Source organism: Ornithodoros turicata, chromosome 7 (genome assembly GCF_037126465.1).
Source record: "Ornithodoros turicata isolate Travis chromosome 7, ASM3712646v1, whole genome shotgun sequence".
NCBI classification, from domain to species: Eukaryota; Metazoa; Arthropoda; class Arachnida; order Ixodida; family Argasidae; genus Ornithodoros; species Ornithodoros turicata.
This window is the reverse complement of record NC_088207.1, coordinates 23,780,290-23,799,750: the sequence shown is the minus strand read 5'-3', so window position 1 is coordinate 23,799,750 and position 19,461 is coordinate 23,780,290. Positions and strand designations below refer to the sequence as shown.

At 49.2% G+C, this 19,461-nt stretch overlaps 1 protein-coding gene across 2 annotated transcripts in view; it reads right to left on the bottom strand.

Annotated features, from left to right (window-relative positions):
- LOC135400359 (uncharacterized) overlaps positions 1–19,461 on the bottom strand; it is a 51,274-nt gene that overhangs the window by 4,219 nt on the left and 27,594 nt on the right. For both annotated transcript variants that reach the window (XM_064632195.1, XM_064632196.1), the window contains 5 exons: positions 13,273–13,492; positions 9,434–9,593; positions 6,625–6,770; positions 3,303–3,432; positions 539–709 (listed from right to left, as the gene is read on the bottom strand). In XM_064632195.1, coding sequence (XP_064488265.1) covers positions 539–709; positions 3,303–3,432; positions 6,625–6,770; positions 9,434–9,593; positions 13,273–13,492 — 827 coding nt within the window. The remainder of the gene's footprint in view (positions 1–538; positions 710–3,302; positions 3,433–6,624; positions 6,771–9,433; positions 9,594–13,272; positions 13,493–19,461) is intronic.

The following is a 19,461-nucleotide window of genomic DNA, read 5'->3' as shown; positions in this document are numbered from 1 at the left end:
TATCCAAATTGCCACGAAAAGGCGCACGCCCCTCTGTCTCTTCCAGTCAGAAGCGATAACCCTATCATTCGTGGCAACGGTTGGTGTACAGTGTGCTATGCGGTGAAGTTCTGTTTTTAGAGTGTAGAGCAAAATGTTATGTGTACCTCCGCGTTGGCGTCTGATTGGGTACTGCAATTCTTCAAATTACGTAACAATGGATAGAAGTACCGGGATGGCTGTACGTCTAATCGCCCGTATCCGAAAAAAAAAGTGCGTCTTGTATTAACGCTGCACACGTTATTAAGGAGAAGTATTGATTAATAAATTGTAAATGGAATTACGAAGCGTAGAAGAACAATATTACACTTATTACACAACCTATTACTAAATACCTGCAGATGGGAGTTCTTAGCTCATTGAATGGGCGTTGGTTCCTTTGTTTCTAAAGGAGCGCGCGTAGTGGGCGCAAGATATTCGCAATACGGTTCGCACAGTTTAACGACTTAGAAGCTGTATTGCGTACATAGGGTGTTGAGAGACTTTTAGGAAGACTTACGCTTTCTCGAGGCTGTGTGGTCTCATTGTTTTTGCACGATGTTCCTTCCGGAGTCTGTACGGTTAATACAACCCGCTCCTGGCGAAACTCTTTCCCACTAGCGTCAAACGCTAGGAAGCGCTTCACGGATTGATCGATGTTCAATTTTTTTAGAATTTCCAATCCCCCAGCCTGAAATAGAAGAAAGCAAAGGGTAATGCAAATAGGAAAATGAAAAAATGCATAACCAGGGCATAGCCAGATATTGTCGAGCAGTAATACCCTGCACTTTTACAAATGAACTGCACGGCATAGCACGCTCCTAGCCAGCCATAATCTCGAATGATATCGTTATCTGTTGTTGAAATTACGATCAGCATAAGCGTCACAAAATGGTGGTAGAGATTATGGTCGGCTAGGAACGTGCGTGCGTTAAGTTGATTTTTCAGAGTGTAGTCGGAAGGCAAACCAAGGCCGTTACCGGAAAGACCATTACTTCGCCTGTGATCCAACCACCATTTCGAATGGCATCGCGTTCTCTGCACGAATTTGTTGAAAACAGGAGGCGTATGCATTTTTTTTTGTGTGTGACAATTATGAACTGCATTATTGTCACGAAAAATCTGTACGCCTCCCATTTTCAACAAATCAGGGCAGAGAACGATCTCATACGAAATGATTGTTGGATTACAGGCGAAGTAACGGCCGTTCCGCTAGCGGCCTTAAAGGGACTATGAAACGATTTTTTTCTTCGTTTCGTTCGAAAGAAGACATTTTTCTGAGTCTAGAACCGAAATTTTACTTTCGTCGCGCGAGCGGATTTCTCGGGAGCGAATTTAAACGGAGCAGCGAAGGGAGGACAGCTAGCGCCGCGCCGTGGCGAGCTGCCGAGCTGAGACACAACGGGCAACTTGACGCGACCACGGCCGGCTCAGCAACACGTCATCGTGACGTGTGGCCGAGCCGAGGAATCCCGCCAGGAGCATGCGCCGTAGGATCCCGCGTATGCGTTCATCGGGAGTGACAGCAGCTTTCGCGTGATCGGCAGATTTCGGCAGTGGCGGCAGCCACAGCGCGAGCTCGCGGCATTACTTGCAACACCGGTGACGTAACGGGGAACCGAAGTGCGGTCCGTACAGTTACACCATCAGCTGGGAAATATGCGCGGGAGAGGAGGAACGCGGAAGAGACATTTCCAGCGCGCACTCCTCGCAGAGTGGAGCGATTTCGTCCGGAAAAATTTGTGGCATATTAGTTTCTCTGCGGGAAGAACTGTTTCCATCGAAAAAAAGTATGGGGGTTCGGAAAATTTCATAGTCCCTTTAAACGAGCAGTCTCATAGAGGCACACAACGTCTGTTTTTGGTCGGTAGGAATGCTTGGCGCCCGAAAACAGTTTTCCCACAATTAGTACAACCGTAGCGAAATTGGGACGTCTGCAATAGTCCCCCGGATCACGTAAGTGGCAGGGACGCTCCTCATTAGTCCTGGGATCATATGGTCGAGGTGAGCGACACCGCGCAGGCCGGAGAGTCTGCTACCGCTTAGGAGACTCGAAGCGTTCTCCGGCTGCGTGATGTACGAAACGTAGGACTTGAAGGCTACCAACGACACGACCTCGATTTTTTTGGACCGCTGACACCACAAGAACGAGTGGTGCAGCACGGATCTAACAGATACTCCAGTGCTTCCCGACAGTGTGCAGCTTGGCTGACCGTTTTCACCGCACAGTTGGTTCAATAGTTAAGAGGTGGCGCCGCAATAGCGCCTCATTGCTTGCTTTCTGCTACTGTGAATTTTATGACCAAGAGTGCCTTCTCCCGGTATGGTACTGGTATAGTGTGTAGTGTGCTGTCGCACCAGGAAGGTCTTGAGCAACGTACACTCTTAAAAATGAACTTCACCGCAGAACACGCGCCTAGCCAACCATCATCTCGAATGATATCGTTATCTGCCCTGATTTGTTGAAAACGGGAGGCGTACGCCTTTTTGTGACACTTATGCTGTTCATAATTGTCACAAAAAAGGCGTACGCCTCCTGTTTTCAACAAATCAGGGCAGATAACGATATCATTCGAGATGATGGTTGGCTAGGAGCGTGCTATGCGGTGAAGTTCATTTTTAAGAGTAGTTGCATCGCCATGCCAATCGAGCGGGAGCATATCTGCTGCTGTTCCATCGTTGACGTACAGATCCCGACAAAAGTTTACGGAACACCAGATTGACGTATTGCTTGATCGGTGCGACCCCGTGGTAGCGAACGGGAGTGGACACGGGACTTACTGAGAGGTGTATGGAGTACCGTGTCACCTGTTTGTACGTCTATCTACTCCTGTTTGCAGCAACGGTATCGCTCCGATTACTATATACACCACAACGAAGGATTGCACAGAAGCCACGGATCGCAGTGTTGTTTTGACAGGCTGCATATACGTTGTGTTTCTCAGAAAACGTGATATAAATCATGCAATGAATAGCAGTCAACAAGAAACAGCTCGCAATGTTTGTAGCAGACGGTTTTTTTGTACCAACGAATGCGGGGGCTCTCTCCCACAAACGTCACACGAGAGTGCATGGGTGTGGTCTGCAGTTGGAGCGCTCCGACCTGTCACCGCGGCAGCAATTTTGCAAGTTAATTGCGCCGCGGTAAAACAACCTTGTAGGGATGCTTTTCACGTACTGCTTTACAAGATTTACATACTGCGTTTTTTTTTTTGAGTAGGGTATAACTCCGTTGACGTTATTTGCCACGCCTTAATCTAGAACATCGGTGCGACAGAACTCACAAAATTTGGCTTATCCAGCTGGAAGCTATCGGTCCACGCGGCTGGTGCATGAACCAAACAGTTGTTGTAACGGTCTGTGACAGCGAAGTACGTCGCGGTCACTATCATGAGTCCGTCCGCAATCTTCGTACTAGAGAAAGAGTCCTTCATGAAAGTGTGCTTACAGCATATAAGTAGCATCATACAGGCAAGAACATCGAGTCTTAACACGAAAATGAACTATGTGATGGGCGTAACTCGCCACTTTTGATTAAAATAGTTAAAAAGAAAGTGAAGAGAGAAGAAAAAAGAGGAGGCAGTATGGTAAGGCAAACCCTTCAGAGGGCTCTTCATGAGAAATATCCAGGAAGGCACGGGCAAAGTGTACTATGTTCTACACCTATATTCTAGTATACTTTAGCACAGGTGTACAGGCCGCCTATGTGCGAATGGAGAGCCAGGTGTTCCGGTTCAGGAGTGGTTGCTGCTTCCCATCGCGCAGCCGGTGCTTCTCACCGGGCCGCTAAGCTTGGGTTTCGCTGGGTAGAGGTTCGCGGAATGCCGTGGTCGTTATGCTTTGGACGTGTACTGGCCTCCGGTTTTTTCGCGACTGGGAGGCATAGGTCGGCGCAATCATGATCGCAATGCCTTATCAAAGCCTGATGATCGCGATCATGAGTGCAATCACGAAGCACTGGCAAGGGTGCCGCGATGATGATCGCGCCGAGCTATGCTGGGAGGGCAGCCTCGGCTTTCCTCTGGCATCGTTTGCTCGTTGTTGGGTTTCAGCCGGCGCTTGTCGGCAGCGATCCGTGACCCATTTCTTCTCTGCGCGTCAAAGGCTGGGTGGTGTCACGTGCTGGCTATTATTATCGGCATGAAAAACACCCCATCCATTGGATTGTAGTATGCCAATCCAATCCAATTTATCTGGAACACAGTTGCTCAACACATCACGATAGAGTTAGACGTTCCTCCGGAACAGTAAAATACACGCCACAGGGGACGCTACTGGGCTTCGACTGAAATCTCTGGCGAACTCGCACAGCGGCTTACTTCGTGTGACCTTGGCTCAGGCCTGGCCCCACGACTCCATACCTGGAGCGGCCCCACCCCAAGCTCAGTCAATCTCGCTATTCGGCTACCCGACCCAGTGAAGCGCGGGCCGTAAAAGATGACTAAAGTGACTACCAAATGATGTTACACAGGTCCGATCCCAATCTAGAACGGGCAACGAGCGGGCTCGGCCTGGGTCAATAATCGGGAGGAGTGACGTGACGCGTTACACGTCATTTTGCGCGTTACACCGATGGAAACTCACGGGCGCTACTTATGGGCAAACAAGGGGCTCAGGAGCGAGGTGCCTCAGGTGCAACATGGCACAAATATTTGTATTTGTAAGTAGTGCGGATGAGGGTTACCGCGAGGCGGTTGCCTGCCCGTAACAAATGGCGACGAGAGAACTTCCGGCTTCTCTTCGCATGACGTTACTTGACTTCCTGTGGCGAACGTTTGCGCTGTTCATCCAATGTTGGAAGACTGTTCGTGGTGAGCTTTAGAGCCCTGCACAGGCATAGTTTTCCGCGCCCGACGCCCGGCTAGGGCGCATGGAAAAATGGCCCGGCCCGTTGGCCAGGGGAATAGAGCCCAGCCCGGACCGGTGAGTCGGCGAATAGAGCCCAGCGCGGCCAATCCCGGTGACTCATCGAGTACAACCTGGCCTAGTACTTCCAGTGGTGACGTACGCGTTTCTAGCGCTTTATAACACAAATTTATAGGAAGGCCACAAACATACAAGAACTGTCGGTTTGACGCCACAACAGCATGAGACAGGTCCCCCAAGGTCGCCATTTCCCCATGTATTTGTTCCTATCCCGATGCGTGCAATGCCGGAGGCCGCCCTTAGATACCCCATTGTTACCAGACGTTGGCTTGCGTGGATTGTAGCGCGCTAAAGATCCAGTTGAAGCACAATCCAAGCCAGGCCAAGTCACCGAAGGAGAAATGGACGACTGCAGCGCCTGCGGCGTCTGGTACGACAGGTACGCTATGTGAAGCACGCAGCCGTGCACTAGATCCTTCCGATCGCTCAACACGTTTAAAAACGGGACCAAACAGTGAAACACGACAAAGAAAGTTGTTATACGCGTTTTATTTGGACATATAAAGACTAGATTCATTCGCAGAAACAACAAAAACATTTTGCCGCTAAACTTGAAGTGATCCGGAACGGCAATAGTGGGGTATCTAGTGGCGGCCTTCTTCGTTGCACGCTTTTCCGAGGTGAGTTTGGGGGCCCTGGCATGGGACCAAATTAAATCCATGACGCACGGGGGCAACCGCGTTATTGCTACTCTACCAAATTTGTGTGGATGTAGAGGATGCCGTCGACAAACTCCTCCCAATTCCTAACCCTCTCATTAAGCTTTGCGAACGTGTTTGAGGAGTCAGGAGCAATGTAAAATGGCTTTGAGAATGTTATCGAAGTTGAATTATACGCATAATGCAGTGTCACTTGCTTGTTTTTTGTAAATACCATGCACAGGGATGACGCAAGCACGTGATGACTATGGCGAGCCACGCTCTCTACGCTATGTTGTCAAGTGTGCCGCCGCTAAAGCCGCCAGAGGGCAGCGAACACTGGGGGGGGGGGGGGAGGGGCGTGGCGCTCGGTCACAGGCCTCGTTGGGGATGCTTTTTCCCGCTGAGAACTGATGCTGTTCAGAGGTGAATAAACCCCTTCTGTGTTTGATTGAATCCGTTGTGTCGCTTGTTCCTTCGCGCGCGGAGCGGACGGGCTGACGCCCCGAGGTTGTGGGAACTAAGGTTTCCACATAACATAATAGTCCTCCGTTGCGTGAAAGTAGCCGCGTGACCCGGTCGATCCTGACTCTCGGAAACATGTTTGCCGGCACGGCCCGTCGGTGCTGCCGTCCTTTGTCGGCCTGGACCCGGCCCGCAGGACCACGCAGCCAATAGCAAGCCCGCCAGCCCGGCCCGCGGGCCGGATCGGGCCTTTGCAGGGTCGGGGAAGCGGGCAGGGCTCGCTCTAGTGAGTAGACTGAAACCGACCTTCGATGAGAAGTTTCCTTGTAGGACGCATTCCAAGTCACGATATCCTATGACAGTAACTTCTCGAAAGTATATAGTTACTTTCGCATCACATGAAATTTTTTTTAGGAGAACACAGTGGATTGCCAAGATGTAACTGGACCGTGAGGGCGAGCCCAGCGAGTTTATTCTCTCGGTAGCACATAAACGTGAGAAACTATATAAGGGCATATGGTGATAGTGGAACAGTGAAAATGCTCATCAAATAGATATGGAACCGTGGGACACTTACTCCACAATGCCCTGGGTGACACTAGCCCACTTTTGAACGTCGGCTTTGGCCCTGAAAGCTGGCGTCACACCAACCACTATATGGCTGGGGTAGTTGGCGTATCGAGCGAAACTGGTTTGGAAAGATGTCTGCAACGCTTTCAGTTCCTGCAAATTAAGGCATCTGCTGTTAACTTGCATCCAGAGTACGTGTTATTATGTACTGCCCGCAAAATAATAAAATACGAATGACGAATACATCGAATTGAAGGATGTTCTTTGTCCGCATAATCATATGTAGCAGATCGCATGCAGCCAGAGGCGCACGTTATATTTCGCACAACAAAGGCCACAATTTTACATCTTGATATGTCGGCCCACGTGGTGCCTGTCGCGGCGCGTAAAACGCACCGTGGAAGGAGAGTCTGCAACACGCAGAACCTGTGCACGCGAAGCACATATGGTCGCATAATGTCATGGCTGTCCGTCGCTTATGCTTTCTATTCACTAAAGGGCATCTGTTGTACCCTTCAGATGACTTATGTGACACGTATTATCAGGTCACATGTGTTCCACGCCGCTAGGCGGCTTCCTTTTAACTACCAGACACAAACCTTTGTCAACCAGCTAAGATGTTTGGCATCGAAGTGTAAATTCGGAGATTAAAGGGGGCACTAAAACGCAAAAACAACGTGCTCTCGTGTTTCAATTAGTACCAGTTCAAGCAAAATTATTTCATACAACGGTATACCGTTTAGAAGAAAAACACAATGAAAACAGCCATCTTTGACGGCAACGAATGGGAACCTCAGAAGGCAGAGATTGGCGGCATCCAATGAGACAACAGGAGAAGCGAGCGCATACCTATCGTGCGTCTGTGGATTGGAACGGGTCCGATCGTGTTCCGTATATGCGCGGCATGATTTTTCAATAGTGATTCACTGAATTGTAGCCCACAACAGTTTCCGTGAACAGTTTCCGTGAACAGTTCACTGACAACATTTATCTTTACGTCCTTCGGACAGCGACGTCAGCCAGTCCGCTTCCCAGCGCGCACTATGTCTTATGAAAGTGAATTGGGTGCCGTGTACGGGCACACGTCCTTTGGGCAATCGTTCCCATCTCGGCGAAGCAAAGTTATGACGACCACTGTTCCGACAAAAACAACTTCTCGCCACCGGCCATCAACCACCGGGACTCACCATCCTGGCCTCAGGGCATCAAGGTGATGGCCAACCTTGACCGCCTCCTGTTTTCAACAAATCAGGCCAGATAACGATGTCATTTGAGATGATTGTTGGCTAGGAGCGTGCTAGTGCGTGCACACTCTAAAATGCACTTCACCACATAGCACGCTCCTAGCCAACCATCGTCCCGAATGACAACGACCTCGCATCTGATTTCCTATTTTCCTATTTCCTATTTTGTGAACATTACGTGCGGCGCAAAAGAGGCTCCGCCTTCAGTTTTCAACAAATCAGGGGCGAGAACGTTGTCATTCGGGATGATGGCTGGCTAAGAGCGCGCGATGTGGTAAGAGCGTGGACATCGCGCCTTTAGTTGAGTAGGCCCGCTCTTGACCACAACACTTCTGTAAAAACGTGAGCGAAGCGAAGCCAAATATCTGAGACCGTGCGCGTTTAGTCTTTTCTTTGCCATCGAAAACCTCAGCTCGTCTGCGACCTTTTCTTTATTATTTTATTCTAGGGCGAAAAGCGCGCCCATCATGTTCAGGGAAGTCGTTGCCGTGAGCATCCCCTGCGAGCTCTTGCCACATTTAAACGGTCTGATAAATTCTTTCTGGCCCTTCTGCCACCGAAGCGGGTCATTTGTTGCAGTAATTAATTAGTTTTTTTAATTTTTGTCGCGGCTTGTCGCTGCGAAGCGCAAAAGGACGCTCTTTCACTCCCTTATCCAACAATGAATTACGTCCTTACACCAATGAATTACACCAATGAATTACACCAATGAATTACACCAATGAAATACGCCCTTTTGCGCTTCGCCGCGACCAGCCGCAAAAAAAAAATACGCAAACCGAAACCAATTAATTACTGCAACAAATGACCCGCTTCGGTGGCAGATTTTTCTCTAAAAGGTGTCCACTGAAGGTCCCAAAAGGGGTAGTACCCATTTTAATGCCGACAGCGCCCTGCTTTAGAAGTTACGCTTTTTTATGAAACTCATTTGCATTTTTATTTTAATAATGAGCACCTCCCACTCATTCACACGGTATGCAGCTTGTACGTGGTATCGGACAGATACTTGTAAAAAAGAATGCTCGTGGATTGGTGCACCCGTTCGCGAATTATTTAGCCCGGGGATTTAACTGAAACACCCTGTATAGATTGTGCCCAATGAGCACTCCTCTTTTTATTGATTTTTCGACGAAATCAGGTGCCTTGAGGAAGGTCTCTCTCAGACCTGAGGGACGCTGTTCCGCATTATTACTCAGCTACTACTTTGCGTCCACCGCGAAGTTGCTTCGTGGCGGCTGCTCACACCATCTTCCTTTTCTTTCTAGGCGAACCTATATTCAGTAGCTAGATCATGCGGAATACTGCGTGCGGAAGACTCATTGTTCCGACTCGTGTTCTGTCAGATTCAGATACGCATCCCGAAACGTAATGACTGCATTCCTTTCTGATTCAGAATCCGTATACTTGTGAATACGTAAGGTCCTTACGTAAAGAAGAGCATATTCTAGAAATTCAAGGCAGATGCGCCTTCGAAACATTTTGTCCAGAAGCCGATCCCACTGGCTGGGGATAGGCATATTACAGAACCCTCTCTTATCTCGTTCAACACCGGAAGGAATCGGAACAGCCTACTTTCATCCAGTTGATTACACGTTCCGGCGAAGAGACCTTGTTTTCGCTGAGGACGACGTCCAGGAGACCGTAATTGCGGACCCAGTGTTGCCATGCTGTTGTCAGCTTGCGCTTCACGACGGGACCCTCGAGCGTGTTGGGATTAGTGTTAGTGACATCTCTGGAAAGAATGCAGGTATAAACAAATGTAGAGGCAGTATATACAGGGTGCATCTATATCCGTTATTTCTATTTTATTTTTACAGAGCTACGAAAGATGCCCTTGTAGATGGGCTGCACAACCAGGCGCACATCCTCAGAGAAGACTTTCAATTCCATCTTTTCAGAAAAATACGAGACAGCAGAATTGAAGACAATTATTTGGAACCACCTTCGGTTTCAAAATATCGGCGGCTCCTGTTCTGAGGCACCTCCATTACCGGTTGCTCGGTTTGCTATATTCTACCTCAACGAATACCAAGATAGGAAATGAACCGACGCCAGAACCACACATTTCTTGAGCACAGAAACGACATGACCTCTGGCTTATCTGGGCCGGAAAACGGAGTATCTATATCCAACAGATCAACGCCTATACTGTGGTCAGCTCCATCACAAAAAAAGAAAAAAAAATTGTGCTCGAGAAGAGCATAGTTTCTGTTTCGCCTCATTCGCCCATGCTCCTTTAAGAACCACTACGACACTACGACATTTCATAAGCAAGATGCAATTCGAGGGAAAATTGCCGGAGAGTCAATCTGTCCCTTTTTCCCAGCTGACTTCTCGATTTAGTCGTCATGTTTTCGTAGGTGGACTGTGCTGAGCTTAACATACACGTCTTCCGAGAATTCTGGTCCTTATTTAATTCCGCCCACTTTTCTTAAATATCCTGAGAGGAGCATGTACTAAGAAAAGTGGGCAATTTTCCCTCGAATTGCATCTTACTTACGAAATGTCGTAGTGTCGTAGTGGTTCTTAAAGGAGCATGGGAATGACATTTAACGTGGCTCGAAACCCTGACTCAAGCAGTCCACCAGGAATCACAATGCAAAATATTTTCGCAGTGCGGTATATTGTCAATGCGCAATAAAATCTACAAGAGACAGTTTGAGAAAGCACTCGCGGACGGAGAAGCTGCCCTCAGTGCCTTTTTTTTCTTCTCGGCTCACGCGCCGCACTTTCACATGCTCGAGCTGTGCCGTTGGGCGTGACTGGTCACGTGCCGGAGCCGGGGGGTCCTCGAAATCCACCATTTAGAATAAACGCTTAAGAATAAAACATTTAATAATAATCCGCTTAAAAAATACACGCTTAAAAATAGATCTCCTAAAATAAACCGCTTACTATCCCCGCTTAGAGATCATCGTTTAATAATCCACCACTGTTTCAAAATCCCCTCACCATCTAGCACGGAGGGGGACTGATCGGGGTGTATCCCGTTTGAAACCATTAAAAATAATCTTTCAAAAATAAACGCGTAAGTACCCACTGTTAAAAAATATTTCCCAGAATATACGCTTAAAAATTAACGCACAAAAATAATCGACGAAATATCCCCGTTTAAACAAAAGCGCTAAGGAATCCACGGTTAAGAATATACGTTAAAAATAAATCGTTTCAGAATCCCCCAAATCCACCCTACAGTTGCTAGAGCCATGTGGTATGGCCCAAACCAAGGTGAACTGCAAGCAAGGGGCTTGAACTAACCTCACAGGACCAAACTAGCCTAAACTATCCCAAACTAACCGAAACCAAACTAAACTAACCTAACATAACGATCTAACACGGCGCAAATTGCAATCAGTCCACCTCCGTGCTAGATGGTGAGGGGATTTTGAAACAGTTTATTTTTAATGGTGGATTATTAAACGGTGATCTCTAAGCGGGGATAGTAAGCGGTTTATTTTAGGAGATATTTTAAACCGGGTATTGTTTTAAGCGGATGATTCTTGAATGTTTTATTCTTAATCGTTTATTCTTAATGGTGGATTTCGGGGACCCCCCACTGATTGCAATTTGCGCCGGTTAGATCAGGTTATGTTAGGTTAGGTTAGTTTGGTTTCGGTTAGTTTGGGATAGTTTAGGATAGTTTGGTCCTGTGAGGTTAGTTTAAGCCCCTTGCTTGCAGTTTACCGTGATTTGGGCCATACCACATGGCTCTAGCAACTGTAGGGTGGATTTGGGGGAGATTTTGAAACGATTTATTTTTAACGATATATTCTTAACCGTGGATTCATTAGCATTTTTATTTAAACGGGGATATTTCGGCGATTATTTTTGTGTTGCGTCGCGGCGAAGCGCAAAAGGGCGTATTTCATTGGTGTAATTCATTGGTGTAATTCATTAATGTAAGGACGTAATTTATTGATGGATAAGGGAGTGAAAGAGCGTCCTTTTGCGCTGCGCCGCGACCAGCCGCGACAAAAATACGTAAACCGAAACCAATTAATTACTGCAACAAATGACCCGCTTCGGTGGCAGATTTTTCTCTAAAAGGTGTCCATTGAAGGTCTCAAAAGGGGTAGTACCCATTTTAATGCCGACAGCGCCCTGCTTCAGAAGTTACGCTTTTTTACGAAACTCATTTGCATTTTTATTTTAATAATGAGCGCCTCCCACTCATTCACACGGTGTGCAGCTTGTAGGTGGTATCGGACAGATACTTGTAAAAAAGAAAGTTCGTGGATTGGTGCACCCGTTCGCGAATTATTTAGCCCGGGGATTTAACTGAAACACCCGGTATAAGATGGAAAAATTTCGTGATATTGGAGTCGAGGGTGGGTACATGTGTACATCGCTATAGCATCTACCCCTGCCACGACTGCTTTGTTGTTGACACGAAGTCGAAATGGACGCGACGCGAAGGCCAAGTTGAATTGGAATCTAGTGGTGTTGACGTTCACAATGCAAACAGGAAAAGCAGCATCGACGATGTGTCAACCAAACAAACACATGTGTATGGACGGCAATCTGCCGTTCCTGTCCTCGATTCAGTAGACAGTCGTGTTCAATGCACTGCATATCGCCCTCCTCGTACACCGTCTGAAGATCCAACGATCCGATGACAACGCTTCTTCCGAATGATTTTCCCGAATGCTTTACGGTATAACGCAAATCGAAAGCGATGTATTCGATAGCCGAAACCCTCAGTATGTACGTAAGTTTTGCCCCAGTTTCACAATTTTTTTTAGGAAAGTTACGGGTAACACTGTGTGGTCACCAACTCCGCGTTTCTCGTCAAATACGGCGGCAAAACTGGACTGGATGTGGACAATACTGGATTAAAAACGAAACGAGTAAGCCAGGAACATAGATCACTGTGGCTTGACCAACATCATTTGCGACAAGCTGTCACTCCGAGCTGTTTTTACCTTAGGGACACATACATACATATGCGACTCTTTAGGCAGGTGACATCTCAAGTCGAGGTCCCTCAAGCGACCGTCAAAGCACGTTCCTAGCCATCATCTCCAATGATATCGTAACGTGATCAGATTTGTTGAAAACGGAAGGCGAACACGATTTTTTTTGTGTGTGACAATTAATAACAGCACAAGTGTCACAGAAAGGCATACGCCTCTCGTTTTCAACAAATCAGGGCACATAACGACATCGAAACGTCATCGAAAATAGAAATTATTGGGCATTCTCTGTCACATTTGTAACAACCCACACAGGCCGTCAAAATAATATCCCTGTCTGCTGCGTTATGGTGCTCGCAAAGCGAGCTGTCAGGTGTGAACCTCGCAGGGACACGATCACTACTCGTTGAAAAAGCGTTATGAAAGGCACATGGAGGAGGAACGTTAGGGTGCACCTCTCTCCAGAAGCATTCTTGATAGGGGTGATATGGTTCTTACCCTGGGTCGATGGACAACCCGTAGAGTGTGTATGGCTTAGCTTCAGATTCATCGTAGAACTTATCAATCACTGCCAAGTTCTTCTGTCCCGACAACTGGTATGTATTCACTTGCAAGTACACCATGTCGCAAATATGGTCGCTTGGGAACACGACGTTGGGGATTACATATGTGTAAGTCCTCATGAAGCAGATGAGAGGTCTTGCGCTCCAGTCAACACCTGCAAGGGAAAAGGCGTGAGTGTGCGAAAGTTTAGTGTTGCGATGAGCATGCATTTGTGGTATTAGAGGGTCTCGTAGCCTTACAGAAGAGTGACCGGGTCAACGATGACCCTGCTACCGCATTTAACGCGTGCAGAACTAAGACCACCTGCTGGAGGTGACAGGTGAAGTGAGTAGCGAAACGTAATTCGAATACTTAAGAGAGGCCATCGCATGGACCTCGCCAGGGCCATCAGCCAATGAATCACTGATCAATTAAGCTGCTCATGGTTGTGTCACCATGAACAGCGAATGGATGCGAACCGCCGATATTTCGGACGGATATTCTTTGATGTCATGCAACTCGGGACCGGTCTTGGTGGAGTAGTTGCAGTTGGTAGCGTGCCCGCCGCCTACTGAACTGATCCCAAAGTTGAGGGTTGGGTTCTCGCCAAGGACGCCAACGATTTGATGGCGGGGTGCACGTTGCGTGGTCTCGCCGTCTTCCTCAACGTTAAATAAGGTGTGCCGCGAGATGAGATCTCAGCGCGCATAATGGGGGAATATCGCATGTTCTAGACGATTTCGAAACTATAGTGTAATTTCATTCCTGGTGGACCATTCACAACGATATTGACAATCCAACGCGAAAGAGTGGCGTATAGTTTCATCCAATGGGACACAGGAGAAGAAAAGGATGCATCCGGGAATTCCATCTATGGAGAAACGAGAAAACCAAAACCAAGGAGAGACCCTGAGAAAAGGAATGCCGCAACCGTCTGGTCGACTCACTCGTCCACCTATGGAATGGTGTCACGCCGCCGGAACAGCGCTGATTATTCGTTTAGTAATGCGTTAGCATTAGGAGCGGAGTTTCAAGGAAAATGCCGGTGCCGATCGGTGGTCGAAACGTGGAGGGGAAAGTATGGTGCTTGTGAGAGGAGGGCAGTGGAGAGTTGAGAGTAAGGAAAAGTAGGTCACGGAGAGGAAGCCAACGTACGCGTGCAGCGGCGGGTGACGTCACGGAGAGGAGCACGTCTGCGGAAGCGGTCTTAAGGCCCGTTCCGACATGCAGCGCTTTGCTCCGCAGCGCTGCACCACAGCACTGCAAAACAGCGCTGTATTTCCACTGTGGGGTTCGCACTTGCAGCGCTTGTCCCAGCGCTGTACTTGGTGATCTCACGTGATCGCGTGGAGAGCGTGCAGAGCAACGTGCAACTAGGCCTACGTGCAGTCACTGCGACAAGAAGCGGAAGGAGGAAAAAAAAAATGCAACCCCGTCACGTGAACGCGGCGCCGCGTTCTCATTGGTTCATGGAACCTATCGCTGGGAGACAGCGATGGGAAAGTTCACCGAAGCTCAACTTCGCCAAGCGCTGTTCTCCACCGAGTCGCAGCCGGGAGAGGAGGGAAAAACAGCAGTGTTTTCCAGTGCTCTGGAGCAAAGCGCTGTATGTCGGAACGGGCCTCTAGCGGCGTGCCAGATACGCGGGCGAGTCTGAACTTGGGGATGTGCAGGGCGCGTATAGGCCGAATTCAAGTACAAAATAAAGTGTGAACCGAGTACGAGGGCCGGGCCAAGTAGGCGCCAAAAGAGCGAAGGCGACGACCTGCCGAAACTAAGGAACAACGCAAGCAACGTCAGGCAGCGGACGTCACTGCTCTGCGCCGAAAGCGGGCGGGCGAACGAAACGAAAGAGCGAAAGCAGCGTTGCAAAATACGCCGCCGACGTGGAAGAAGGCTTCCGCCGCAGTTGTAGCTGTATGGTTAGTAACAGTTAGTTATAGTTAGAGGTGGATTGAGGTGAGACGGCTGAATGCCAACGAATTTCCGCCGAAACAGCTACATTAATCGGTATCACAGATTGGTTTCCGGATGAGATCATTTCCTTAAAACCCGCATTTCCTTATCCCATCCGGGAACATGTGTATGACACCGATACACTAATGTGACCACACTCCGAAAGAAAGGAGAAAAAAAGGAGTAATTGTACTTCTTATGGGGACAAAATGCATTGCCACAAAAAGTAGCCCCTTTCGGGAGTAAATGCACGGGAGTAAGTGAATGCCACAGAGTGGAGACTGCACTTCACGCTCTGTCCCCGGTACATAATTCGTGTGCATGCATGAAAATCAAACCAACCATATATGGAGCGATATAAAATCTTCCCACATGCATAGGGCGAAGAAAGAAGCGCTATCCGCGTTTCTTACTCTATGTGTGCGGAAAATTTCCAAGTTAGCTATCAAATTCACGGAGAGCACATATTTAGGTGGATGCTGCAATTACTCATTTTACTCCCTTTTTTCTTAGAGTGTGCACTTCGCGGTCTGCCTGCTCAAATTTTCTCTACCATTCGCACTGCCCCTGCGGCTAAGGACACCCGAGCGACATTGACCTCACAATGACGTCCGCCAGGTGTGGCAGAACCTTGAAGCGAGATAGACGAACTTCTTCCAACATCGGTTTATTATAGGCAGCTGCTCCGAGCCATCCTACTCGTTCCACAACGTTCGGAACAAAAAAAAAAAAAAAAAAAAGAAACGCAATTTTTTTTTTTTCGTGCGCTTTCGAGCGAGCTTGCGTCTTCCTCTTCTTTCGTCACGACAGCAACCGATACAAGACAAAACAAAACCCAAACACATTCGAGGTCAATTCTCTAGACCAGGCATACGAATATACCATGCGAGTGAGTACTGACGCGGCCAAGTCGCACGCGTGGAACACGGTGTTACGTTCCTGGCTGTACGAACGTGCCCGCCGTTAACCCAGGAGCGACATTCCGTGACGTGATCAACGACTCTCCGCGAGCTGCAGATGTCCACCCTCCCGCCGGTGACCAAAGGTTGCACCCTGATTGGACATGTCCGTGTGACGTTTCCTTCCATTTCCGTAATTCCGGCGTTCTCGCAACATCCGGCGTCTGCTTCTGCCATGCATTTGTGGTTTCGGGGGTTATTGTCGGTGATGAGCAACGCGCAAAACGGTGCTGCGGTTTCCGAATCGCCCTGGACGGATGCGACAGTTCCTTCGACAACCCTCGGGGGGGGGGGGGGGGGGCAAATCCGCGGGCCGACTACGGTGTCGTCGCTCACTACCGACATATCGACTGAAGGCTCCAGATGACTAATCGTCAAGGTCGAATGGCGGGGGCTAAAGGAGAGGCCCCACTTGGGAGATAGCTGCCGCACGAGCGCCTGCGACGACGTGAAAGAAACTAAGATGATGGCTGTAAATACGGAGGACCGTGGGACTAGCGGTCGCTCCTGGCAATGCCACGCTCACCTAGTTGCCCGGTCATGTGATCCCCACATGTCTCGCTGTTATATGCGGTCTGCGTGGACGCTTGGAAGTACCCCGAATTCTCAATCATCTCCAGCAAAGTTCTGACCTTCAAGGAGAGTATTGGCAACATTTGCCGCGCGATGAAGCAAAACAGGAGAGATGCCAGGCAATGTGACGATGACGTACAGTCTTCTAGCAATTTAGTGATTCATTGCTTCCACACTGAGATTGTGTTTCAACGGGTATGATAACTCCAAAGAGGTTATGAAAGCGCAAGCAAGTTATTCCGCCGCTGCTCGTCTCTGTATTCAGGTAAGATACGCCTCGGGCATGGAGGACGTGTTGCCGGGACGTTTACGGGTCACGTGCGTGGGCAACTAACCACAAGGCTACGCGCTGGACACAGCACGCGCGCTGCACTGGGAAAGGCATTAAGGTCACCTCCTTAGCTTCTTACCTCCATGACCTCGCGCGAGGGCAGAGCTCTTTCCCGCGGTGGCAGTCGCGCTCTTCACGAAAATCGCGGGCGTGGACGGCGGGTAGCCAATGAGGATACAGGCCAAGCGTTGCGGAGACTGTGTGGGGGTGGTATATATCTTGCAGCCATAGCCGACGTTGGACTATGTCCCCGCTTTTCCCATTTCATAACGAGAACGCGGGTGAAGAAAGGGGGAGTGGAGGCTGCTCTGCTATCTATTTTCTGCACTGCGGCGCGCGCCGAATTTTCTTCACACGCAAGTTGGGATGAGGCTTTACGTGGCAATCGGCTGAGACCCCCCCAAGATCGCAGAACGCTGGACGGAGAGAAATGGGAAGCAAGAGTCACTAAATAGGGAGCGAGACCGCCAACTTGGGTCCAATGGAACGCCAGTCCCCTTCTCCACAGAAGAACGCGCGCACTCGAGCCGGCTCGCAACCTAGGAAAGCGGTTTTGGATGGAGGGGACTGCGGACGGCGCGTTCTTGGAGGGAGAAACCACGTGACACGATCGGCCCAATCGCGGACAGCGAACGGCGGCTCCGGCACGGAAAACGAATGAGGTACTCTGTATCCCTATTAGGTGACTCTAGGGCAAGCTACAGGGTAAGGTACTTGTCTGGTTGGAGTGGACAGCAGTGGACGTCTGAGCTACCTCATCTTGGCGACTTGTTTTAATACTACGGTTAAGTCGATACACGCCCGTTTATAGGAGACGTAGAAGTGGTTTCAACAATTTTTTGTGGCTGCTCTCTAGGAAACTGCAGCATAGACGACCCTCTGTTTACAAAGTGTGAAGTCACGAGGAGACCGGTTCGAGGTTGTATTTTGCTGTGGTGGGCAAAAGTGTGGATGATAGGGTTAATAAAGCTGATAATTGCCCAACAGCATGCCTTGCGCGGCGGCGAACCTTAATCGATGTCGTAGGGGCTCAGATCGTTTATTGGTTGTGGCGCATATCACTGGGCGCGACCATGACTCTCCTTTACTGCTGTAATGGTGACCGGGTGACGTCAAGGCAATATGGCGATTGTTTATACCTGCACCCTCCGCGGATGGAATCGGACAACCGCAGGATACTTGCGGGTTCGGATGAAATATGGTCGCTTTTGTCATCTGCGGATCGGATGCGGATGGCGGACCAGGATCGGATCGTATGCGGTTGTTAATAGTGAGTTTTAGTGTACCGTGGATAATGTTATCGTGCCTATCGGAACCAATCGCAGTCGTGCGTGACTCAGAATCTTATCCACTGGTTGGTTCCGGTTGGTACGGTTCGACGCAAGCCGCGTTATCAACGGTCGGCGGCAGATCGGATGCGGGTACACAGCGAGATTGCGCGACCAATTTTCTTCGGCACCGAACAGCGATTACGAGGTGGACGAATGCCGCTCGCGCGGCTGGGAGAGGAGGCCTCTGACGTCTCGAGTCGAGGGGCGTGTTCGGCGCCGATCTTGCGTTCCTCTCGCAGTAAACCCCACCGACTCTGTTGCAAAATCTCTGCTTGGTGCCATGTGTTCTTTCATGGCAGCTAAATCTGTGCTTGCTGTCGTGTATCCTTTGGTGGACGCTCAGGACCTGCCCTCGCTACGAAAAGCTATATGCGAATTCGGTGTTTTCAGTGTTAGCACAAGAGACGAAGTCGCCCTGTGGACGAAGTTCGGTGACGGAAGTTTTTACTATTGTGCCGACGGGAAATAAAGTTTATTCCCCGCAAATTTATCTCGATATATCGAGCCGAGAAACTGAGCCATCTGTGCGTCCCGTGGGAGACACGGATTTCGCGGGTCGGATGCGGGTGACATTCTTGACTTTGCGGGTCGAATGTAGATGTAGAGGTTGCTCGCCGTTGCTGATGCGGATCGGATGCGGATGCCAAAAGCTCATCCGCGCAGGGCCTTAGTTTAGGAAGCTGCAGTATATCTGGATTGTCTGTAGGTACAGCGTTTGAGTCATTGGAAGAGAGCGGGGCGTACGCATATTTTGCACAAAAAAGAAAAGAAAAGCAAAATGTCATTGTCAATTGTCAAATGTCAAGACATCGAGTTGAGTTAGATAATGCGCGGGGGGCGGGGGGGGGGGACATCCGCTACGAAGTCCTTCAAAAGCATCACGTGGTTCTCAGGTCCGCTTCAGCGTTTAGAACGTGAAAGCGACGTTTGTACGAAGTGTATCGTACCACACCTCGTACCGTACCGGTACACGCGAGGTCTACCGTTCGCTACA